The sequence below is a fragment of the Camelina sativa genome, chromosome 16 (genome assembly GCF_000633955.1).
Source record: "Camelina sativa cultivar DH55 chromosome 16, Cs, whole genome shotgun sequence".
In the NCBI taxonomy this organism is placed as follows: domain Eukaryota; kingdom Viridiplantae; phylum Streptophyta; class Magnoliopsida; order Brassicales; family Brassicaceae; genus Camelina; species Camelina sativa.
In genome coordinates, this window is record NC_025700.1 from 28,715,718 (window position 1) to 28,725,834 (window position 10,117).

Below are 10,117 nucleotides of genomic sequence, written 5' to 3' on the forward strand. Positions count from 1 at the left end.
GCAAAAGATCCAAACGTTGTTGTAACAACCTACGAAGGTGTTCATAACCATCCTTGTGAGAAGCTCATGGAGACTCTTAGTCCTCTCCTTAGGCAACTTCAGTTCCTCTCCAGAGTTTCTGATCTGTGATTTGAATGTTAACTAGTGGTGTAATCATTTAATTATGCTTTAATCGCTCTATTGAGCCCTCATCTCCCAAGAGATAAAATGTATAGAAAAAATTTGAGATCATAGATGTTTATATTTATTCCGATGATTTGTGTTTGCTTTTGATTTGTGTCTAATTGTCTCCTTGTTGTGAATTGATTGTTTAGTTTTAGCCTTTTAGGTGAACGATCATATTTAGACATTTACTGGACCATTTTTAAATTTAGAAAATGTTTGGCGTCATTGTGTGAATTTCAAAACATTTTTTTTAAAAGCATGATGTTAAAATCAATATTATTATAAACTATATGATTTTTTTTTCTGTAGTATAATATTTAATTATTTATAAATTCAATCATATTTGTTTATATATTCTATTAATAATTTATATTATATATTATTTCTACTATATTTATAATGGGGCCTACAATTAGTTGTTATCTCTACTAAACTTAAGTATTAGCAAGGTTTAAGTAATTATAATAGATAGTTTCTCACCACTCCTTGGGAAGTTGTCGATGTGGGATTGTAAAAATCCCTCCTTAATTACCAACGAAAAAATAAAATATTTATTGACAAATAGAAAATAAGTACTTATTTTAATTCATTAATTCTTTCTTTAGTTTTTTATTGACAATAAATAAATAAGTTTTTATTGAAAATTAAATGATGATGTAAAACAATTTACATAATTGACTTCTAATTCTCCCTAGTGTAAATTATCATCAGTTTTTACTGATGTGTATCATATTAAAAAGTGAATTTATTAAAAATTGATACATTCATCAATTATCTAAATGATGTGAATATATAATTTATATCATTTTTTAAAAAAGTGATACAAACGAATAAATGTTAAATCAATTTTATTTAATTGATGTCAAATTAGTTAATTAAAACATCACTTAAATAACTGATGCAAAATCAAATTTACTTGTTTCATTTTAAAATAACTAATTTAAAACAACATTACTTAATTTTGTGATATAATTTAAGTGATACAATACACTCATTTTTTTTGTAGTGTATGGATCATCTACTCAGCGATATGAATCGTTTCTTCTTCTTCTTAAGATTTGTCTTCTTGGCTGCGAGAAGCAAGTCCTTAATCTTCTAATTGTATATCTCCGACACTGAAACTTGCAACTTGTACTTCCAGCCTTGTGCACCCAAAGACTCACTGGTTTCAAAAGAGTTGTTCAAGAGATCGAGAGAGCTGTCCTTTTTGTCGTGGCCTTTCCATCATTGTGTAGGTTTTGCCTGACCCCATTTGACCATATGCGAATATACAAACCTTTAGTTACATACAAATGAATCAGTCAAAGTAGTGTTGTGACAAGAGCTATCAGTGGAGAAGCACATTTTCTATATACAAAATAAGCAAAACAAGGAAGAAAGTATTCATGATATGCATTATTAGGGGAACAACAAATGTTTTAGTGATAGCAACATCTGGACCTAATGTATCACCTTCTTAGAAATATTGAATTCACTCTCGCTGCAAAACTAGGAAAGATGAGCAATCTATTGTACAAATTTGGTCGAGATTAGCAAAAGATCCAAACGTTGTTGTAACAACCTACGAAGGTGTTCATAACCATCCTTGTGAGAAGCTCATGGAGACTCTTAGTCCTCTCCTTAGGCAACTTCAGTTCCTCTCCAGAGTTGAGCAATCGATCTGTGATTTGAATGTTAACTAGTTGGTGTAATTATTTAATTATGCTTTAATCGCTCTATCGAGCCCTCATCTTTCAAGAGATAAATGTATAGAACAAAATTGAGATTATAGATACTTATGTTTATTCCAATGATTTGTGTCTAATTTTCTCCTTGTTGTAAATTGATTGTTTAGTTTTAGCCTTTTAGGTGAACGATCATATATATTTAGACATTTACTGGACCATTTTTAAATTTAGAAAATGTTTGGCGTCATTGTGTGAATGTCAAAACATTTTTTTTTTTTTTTTTTGACAGGGCCGATCTGACCAAAACATTTCCCGCTAAAACTATAAAAGTGAACGGTCAAGTAAAAGCTGTTAAAAGTAATACACATGCTTCATTTAGACCGGTCCAACTATGTAATTAAAGAGCTAAATATTTAACAAATATGATATCATTTGCTAAATCACTATGACATTACCGCATGTCCAATAGATAGAAGAAGTAAGGCTACTTTTGTGACATTAACAAGTCTTCCACATACCCATTTCTTAGTTACGTTTATTGACTCCAAAAATATATGGTCTATTCTTCTATAGCGATGTAAAGTTTGAAGCCATTCGGTTGAGGATTCTTCGGTAAGTCTGGTAGGTATATTGAGTATTTGAGTTTGATATCTTCTCTATCTTCCTCTGATTTGTTTGGTTGGTTAACAGAAACAGAGGCTACTTTTGTGGTACTATACCTTCTTTTAGTTCTTTCTATCAGATGAATAGTAGATTCCATAGATAGAGAGTCAAATTAAAGAATCTTATCAAACGAAGAAAACTGTTTTCACTGACTAACAAGTAAAATATGTAGGCAAACATCGACGTAAGGACCTACCAAGGTGATCACTATCATCCTTTTGAGAAGCTTATGGAGACTTTTAGTCCTCTCCTTAGGTAACTTCAGTTTCTAGCTAGCCAGAGTTTCTGATGTGTACATTAAATGTTATTTAGTGGTGATATACTTAATTATATACAGTATTGTTTAATCACTCCATTGAACCCCTTGCATCTCCCAAAAGAGATAAATGTATAGAACAAAACTGAGATCATAGATGCTTTATGTTTATTGAGAATTGAGATGAATAACTTTGTGCTTTGACTTCAATTACAAATATATCAGAACATGTATGAGGGGGAAAAGTATAGTGTGAGAAACATTTAGATCGGTTTGATTTGGTGACAATCCGGTTTATTTTCTAAGACGGTTATGAGTAACAGAGTAAAATTTAAAACTGAAGAAACAACTAAACATATGATTGAGACTCAAACTATAAGAATAAAATACTCAAACTACAACTCATCATTAACGAATAAAAAAAGTGATCCGGTCTTAACCAAATCTAAACATAGGATTCAAGTCGAATAAACTTTTTCCTATCGAACTATATAACCAGCCACCTTAGACTCAAGGTTTTAACTCCGGAGTCTAAGAAGATTTAGAAGGATCAAAGATCTGACCAACAAACAAAGGGGTTCCTGTTTTGTCTTCTCTAATCATGAAAAGAAATGGATGATCAGCAACAAAATCTATCCTCTTCACCAAAGCACATCCAAAGATTCCAACAACAGCAATTGCAGTAACAGCTTCAGCACCTTCTTCATCAATCTCAACACAAGCTTTCTGGTACACTTCCACCCTATCCAATCCTAATATATTGAAAACCTTTAAAGCCGAGAATCCGAATTCGATCTTAAACTTTGGGATTCTGAATTCACCAACAACAGCTTTTTGAGTCGGGATATGACTATCCAAGAAACCAAGACTTGACGCCATTCTCTCCACAAGATTATCCAAACCATCTTTCTCATCAGGGAGATACAAGTACATAGAGAAACTTCCACTGGTATCACCAAGGCCTTGTTGAAATGGGAGCTTAAGGACCTTGAAACCATCATAAGCCTTTATGTATTGGTCCTTATGGCTGCTCATGAAAGGCACAGAAACTGAGGTCCCATCGAGAAGGTGAAAGTCTTGGTCTTTCGTCATTGATTTGTGGAATTTATCTTCCCAAGCTCCCTTGAAGTACAATGCGTTTCCATAAATCCAGATGGTTTCGTCTGTAACGGCTGCTCGAGGAAGAAGATCTTTAATGAAACCATTGGTGTAATGTAAAGCCCATGCATTCACCTCCATACGCAACTCTTCAGCCTTAAAAAAAAAAACAAATTTATCATTAAGAACCAAAAGCTATATGCCTATATCAATACTAGACTAGTTTCATAATAAGTCAAAAACAGAGCAAACAGGGGACTATAGTTTATAGAGTACCTTTGTTTTGAAATCCACTGAAGCCAAAACAGCTTTGAAAAAGTTGTAGAAGAGATTATTCGTAGATGGATCTATATATAATGATTGGTCGATCCAGGCGCCATTCACAACTTTGACCGTTGGGCCGCCTATATGACTACCGTCAGCGAAGACGAAGGTAGCAATGACGCTGAAGACAGAGTTAAGCTCATCGATGGAAGAAGATCTGAGGAAGGAGAGGATTTTATCGGCAATCACAGAACTGCCGGGACCAGAAGCCATCATGGTGAACGCTGCGTTGATTGACGCCGGCGAGAAAACGCTGTTAGAGTGTTTGGCTACAGTAGAGAAGAGATGCCATGAAAGGAACATGGCGACTTCGTTTTGCTTCTTCATAGCTTCTCTCACGTCCATGGCTGACTTTGACCTTGCTGCGAAAGAGATAAAGAGAGATATGCAACTCCGTGACTCAGAAGTCATAACTTACGTGTGTATTTATAGTAGAAGTTTCAACTTCACAATGACGCTACTCTTTGAAAGCTTCAATATTACGCTACTTTTAAAAATAAAAATAGAACAAAGTAACGCTACATTTTATTTATTTGCTTAAAATGTCGTCAAAATAACGCTACATTGTTTTTTTTGTTTTGTCGAATTAATTATGGAAAATATTGTTATTAAAGTATTATTGTTATTTCGGGTATTTTTCTCAATTATTAATCGAAATAATTAAACCCAACGAACATAATGGAATGGAAAAATCTTTAGATATCAATGAAAGTTTACTAACAGAGCTAGCGAGAACCAACTCCATCAATTTCGGTTTTTAACTGAACTATAGTTTCACAGAACCTGTGAACTTTGCCAAAACCATAAAACAAAAACTCAGTTAACTAATCCACCATTCGACCAAACCATAACGCGGTTAATAATCAATCATCTGAGTCCGAATTAGACTAATTTCGAAGGGTCGAAGAGCTGACCAACGAACAGAACGGTCCCTGTTTTGTCTTCTCGAATAAGGAAAAGAAATGGATGATCAGCCACAAAATCCATCTTAGGAGGCTCCTCCATATCAAGAGCACAACCGTCCTCCTCCATATCAGCAGTTGCGGCCGCAGCTACAGCACCTTTTTCATCAATCTCGACGCAAGCTTTACGGTACATTGACATTGAACGCAGTCCAAGACCAAGTAGATTCAAAACGCGATTAACAGCAAAACCAAATTCCATCTTAAACTTTGGAATTCTAACTTCCTCAAGCTCAACTCTGTAACTCGGAATGTGACTATCCAAGAATCCAGGTGTAGATGCCATTTTATCCAAGAGATCACCCAATCCATCTTTCTTGTCCGGAAGATAGAAATACATTGAGAATTTGTGATTGGTATCATCACTGCCTCGTTGGTAAGGGAGCCTGAGGACCTTGAAACCGTCATAAGCTCTTACGTGTTGGTCCTTATAGCTGGTCATGAATGGGACAGAGACTGATGTGCCATTCACAAGGTGAAAGTTTTTGTTTTTTGTATTGCACTTTCTGAATGGTCTTTTCCAAGCACCCTTGAAACACAATGCATTTGCGTAAATCTTGTCGGTTTCGCTGGTGACGGATCCAGGTGGAAGAAGATTCTTGATGAGATTATTGGTGTGATATGCAGCCCATGAGTTCAAAGATTTGACCAGCGAACAAAATAGTCCCTGGTTTTGTCTTCTCTAATCAAGAAAAGAAATGGATGGTCAGCCACAAAATCTATCATAGTATAAATACGATAACTTACTTGCACAGCATAACAAGTAGCAGCAGCAGTAGTTGAATCTTCTTCATCGATCTCAACACAAGCTTTATGGTACATTGAAACATCTCCCGGAGCCTCAAACATGAAAGAAATGTTAAACTTTGGAATTCTGAAATCACTAACTTTGACTTTGTGACTCGGAATGTGATTATCCATGAAACCAGGAGTAGATGACATTTGCTTCACGAGTTCATCCAATCCATCTTTCTTGTCAGGCAGATAGAAATACATTGAGAATTCACGATTGGTATCATCATCGCGTTTTCGGTATGGGAGCCTCAGGACCTTGAAACCATTGTGAGCCTTAACGTATTGGTCCTCTTTGCTGCTCATAAATGGTACAGACACTGACGAGCCATCGACAAGGTGAAACTTTTTGCTTTTTGTACACCACTTATGAAAATTCTTAACCCAAGCTCCTTTGAAATACAATGCGTTTCCAGAAACCTCAGTGGTTTTGCTTGTAACTGATCCAGGAGGAAGAAGGTCTGTGATGAGACCATTTGTCTGATCTACAGCCCATTTATTCAGCTCACGAAGCACTTTTTCAGCCTTCATAACAATAAAACATGTCAGTAAAATGAATTTGTTTTTTTTTTTCCTAAACATTGAACTGTGTCTTTGAAACATTAAAGAGTTTTTCATTAATTATCTTATACTAATAATCTCATTATTTGATTTTAAGGTTTCTTTTGGGTTTTGGGATTTGTTATAGACTTATGGGTAAACAGTTTGTATTCAAGAACAAACAATCTTTATATATAAATCTCTAAACCAATCTTTCGTCGTTTCGCTTTTTTATTGCTTCTCGCAGATCGATCTTTGACGGAGAGGGACTTGGGATTACTTGTGTTTTGCTTCGGTTCTGGATTAATCTTTAGGAGAGAAGGATCTGCTGTTTTTGACGATATGCTAAGTTTTTGTATATTTGTCATCTTAGGATTCATCCTTGAACCAAAGGTCATCTTTGGAATCATCCTTAAAACAAATGTCATCTTTGGAATCATCCCCGAAACAAATAAACTTCCTACTTCGAATTTTCCGTCGAGTTCTTATGAGCTATCATGTGTGTGCGCAGATGTATAAGTATAATATATTGAAGATAAAAGATAGAACTAGGGTTTTGCGATTCTCGACCTGATCGATAATGTCTACTTTTGAAACGAAACAACGTGCCGTTTTATCCAAGTGCCGTGACTATATGATTTACATTTAAATGTTTTAATTTTTTACAAAACAACATGAAGTGTATGTGTATCACATCGAGAATATCTTTCTTTCTTTTTTTTCACCGAGAATATCTTCATTTCAGTTATTCATTTTAATCAACACAAGACACGAAACTGATATAAAAGTCAGATATTTCAGGAAAAAAAAAAAGTCAAGAGAAAAGACATAAAATACCCCTTACCGAAGTTTGATAAGTTCAACACTCAAGCAAAGTGTCTTGAACGAAGATTTGACCAGCGAACAATATGGTTGATCAGCCACAAAATCGATCTTAGGACGATTACAAAAGCTGTATCGCACCATAGCAGTGGCAGCAGCAGCTGTTGCACCTTTTTCATCGATCTCGACGCAAGCACTATGGTAAATATGAAGCTTTTCTTCTTCCTTGGAAGCCTTAAACATGAAAAGAGATTTTAAACTTTGGAATAATGATGTTATCAACTTTATCTTTGTGATACGGAATGTGTTTATCCACGAAACCAGGAGTAGATGACATTTGCTTCACGAGTTCATCCAATCCATCTTTCTTGTCGGGCAGATAGAAATACATTGAGAATTCACGATTGGAAGCCTTAACGTATTGGTCCTCTTTGCTGCTCATAAATGGTACAGACACTGACGAGCCATTGACAAGGTGAAACTTTTTGTACACCACTTCTGAAATGGTTGAGCCCAAGCTCCTTTGAAGTACAATGCGTTTCCAGAAACCTCATTGGTTTCGCTTCTAACTGATCCAGGAGGAAGAAGGTCTGTGATGAGACCATTTGTCTGATCTGCAGCCCATTTATTCACCTCGAGACAAATTTCTTCAGCCTTCATAACAATAAAACATGTCAGTAAAATGAATTTTTTTTTTTTTTGTTCCTAAACATTGAAACATTAAAGACTTTTTCCTTATTGTCTCATAATAATCTCATTATTTGGTTTTAAGGTTTCTTTAGGGTTTTAGGATTTGTTATAGACTTATGGTTAAACAGTTTGTATTCAAGAACAAACAATCTTTATTTATAAATCTCTAAACCCTAATTAAGAAACCAAACCATATATGATCATGTAAACTTTCATAAATATATTTACAGGTTATATCCGTTAAATTTAGAAAACGGAGTAGCTAGGGGGTACGTTACCTTGCATCGGAAATCAACTTGAGCGTCAGTAGCCTTGAAAGATTTCTCTATCAGATCCTTAAACGAATGATCAACTGGGAGTGTTTGCTCCACCCAAAAGCCATTAATAGACGAGATTTTGGGGCCACCGCTCCCACTGCCGTCAGCAAAAACCACCGTAGCGATCTCGCTGAAGACAGCTTTAAGCTCGTCGGAGATAGAGCCGCAGCGGGCAGCCATCATTGTGTAGGCGGAGTTGATTGATGCCGGAGAAAATATGAAGTTAGAGTTTATTGCTTTTGAAGCTATTATTTTACCCGCCGTAAGGACCAAATCTTCGTCGTTTCGCTTCTTTATTGCTTTTCGCAGATCGATCTTTGACAGAGAGGGACTTGGGATTACTTGGGAAGGATCTTCTGGTGTTTTCGACGATATGCTAAGGTTTTGTATAGTCATCTTTGGATTCAACCTTGAAACAAAGGTCATCCTTGGATTCATCCTTAAAAGAAAGGAACTTGCTACTGCGAATCGTTGAGCTATCATCTTTTTACGTTTTCCGTCTAGTTCTTCTGAGATATCATTTGTGTGTGCAGAAGGTAGAAGACACCTAGTTTCTAAGATAGAGAACTAGGGTTTTGCTAATAAACGAAACAACGTGCCGTTTTTTTCCAAGTGACGAGGAACATTATAATTTTTCATTTAAATGTTTTGACAAAAAACAACATAAAATGTGTATCTCACAGAGAATATATCTCAGATTCACATAGCTCATAGACATGTAAAGTGATCCAGAGTAGTCAAGGGTAAAGACAGAATTACCCCTTGCCAAAGTGATCCAGAGCAGAGGAAGAAGAAGACAGTTTGATAAACACTTCAGCTCAAGCAAGTGACTTGAACCAAGAAACATGGAACACACAAAACAGAGTTTATGGGATTTTTCTTCAGCCTTTTCCACCCTAAAGAGAAAACAAAACAATGAGATGCGTAAGGAGAAAGGCCCCTAATAAAACTGAGTATAATAACTGCTGTATCGTATGATGCTTTAAACAATCTCACCTTGCGAGGCGGGGTTCCTCTCCTTCCTGCTTTGCCAAATCCGAAATTTCCTTTCTTCTCAGATGCTTTAAGGATCTGAAATGAGCAAGTCAAGGAATCATCCACACTCATCATTGCTCCTGCGTTATCAAACTCTCCACAGTAGTTCGGGGCCGAGAATATCGTTACTAGCTGTCTATTTGCAAAGAATTCATACCCGTCTTCCACAACCTAAAGTGAAAAAAAACAATCAAACTTCAATGGGTTAAAGTATTCGTCGATAATTAGTAAGTCATAATAATAAGCTTTGAGTAGCACTATGATTGAGAAGTTGAAATGCCACAGATACATGTCTAAAAAGGGGTTTTCCTCAAGCAAGCAAAACATCACCTGATGAGCTCTGCAAATTAAGTCAAGGTCATGTGTTTGAAGAAACTCCTAGACTTTATCAACCCCAAAAGTGTAAGAGACTCCCCTGTCATTCTCTCCCCATCCTTCAATATCCTTGTCAGGATCAGACCACAAGAGATCACATAGCAGCCCATGGTCAGGAATGTCAATAGGACGAGCAATGTTCCTGATCTCATCCAAGTGCTTCAACTCAGGGGATAGCCCGCCGTGCATACAGAGGATCTTTTCATCGATAAGAGCAGCAACAGGGAGACAATTAAAGCAGTCAGTAAAAATCTTCCAAACTCGAACGCTATATCTCTTCTTGCACTCGTCGTAGAATCCGTAAATACGGTTAATAGAAGCACACTCATGGTTGCCACGTAGAAGAAAGAAATTCTCTTTGTATTTGATCTTGTAAGCAAGAAGAAGGCATATGGTCTCTACACTCTGCTT

General features: G+C 36.0%; 2 protein-coding genes and 2 pseudogenes across 2 annotated transcripts in view; all 4 read right to left on the bottom strand.

The window, feature by feature from the left end:
• LOC104753068 (serpin-Z1-like) lies at positions 3,062-4,548 on the bottom strand. The gene is made up of 2 exons (XM_010475345.2): positions 4,126-4,548; positions 3,062-4,005 (listed from the first exon to the last, which is right to left on the bottom strand). Exons 1-2 carry the CDS (start codon positions 4,516-4,518, stop codon positions 3,283-3,285), a joined length of 1,116 nt encoding a protein of 371 aa, XP_010473647.1. The 5' UTR covers positions 4,519-4,548; the 3' UTR covers positions 3,062-3,282.
• On the bottom strand, positions 5,009-5,769 carry LOC109129605 (annotated as a pseudogene).
• LOC104754171 lies at positions 5,777-8,534 on the bottom strand (annotated as a pseudogene).
• Positions 8,950-10,117, bottom strand: part of LOC109124796 (serine/threonine-protein phosphatase PP1 isozyme 3) — a 2,874-nt gene continuing 1,706 nt past the window's right edge. The window contains exons 3-4 of the mRNA XM_010475346.2: positions 9,293-9,502; positions 8,950-9,192 (exon numbers count right to left, since the gene is read on the bottom strand). Coding sequence (XP_010473648.1) covers positions 9,178-9,192; positions 9,293-9,502 — 225 coding nt within the window. The 3' untranslated portion in view covers positions 8,950-9,177. The remainder of the gene's footprint in view (positions 9,193-9,292; positions 9,503-10,117) is intronic.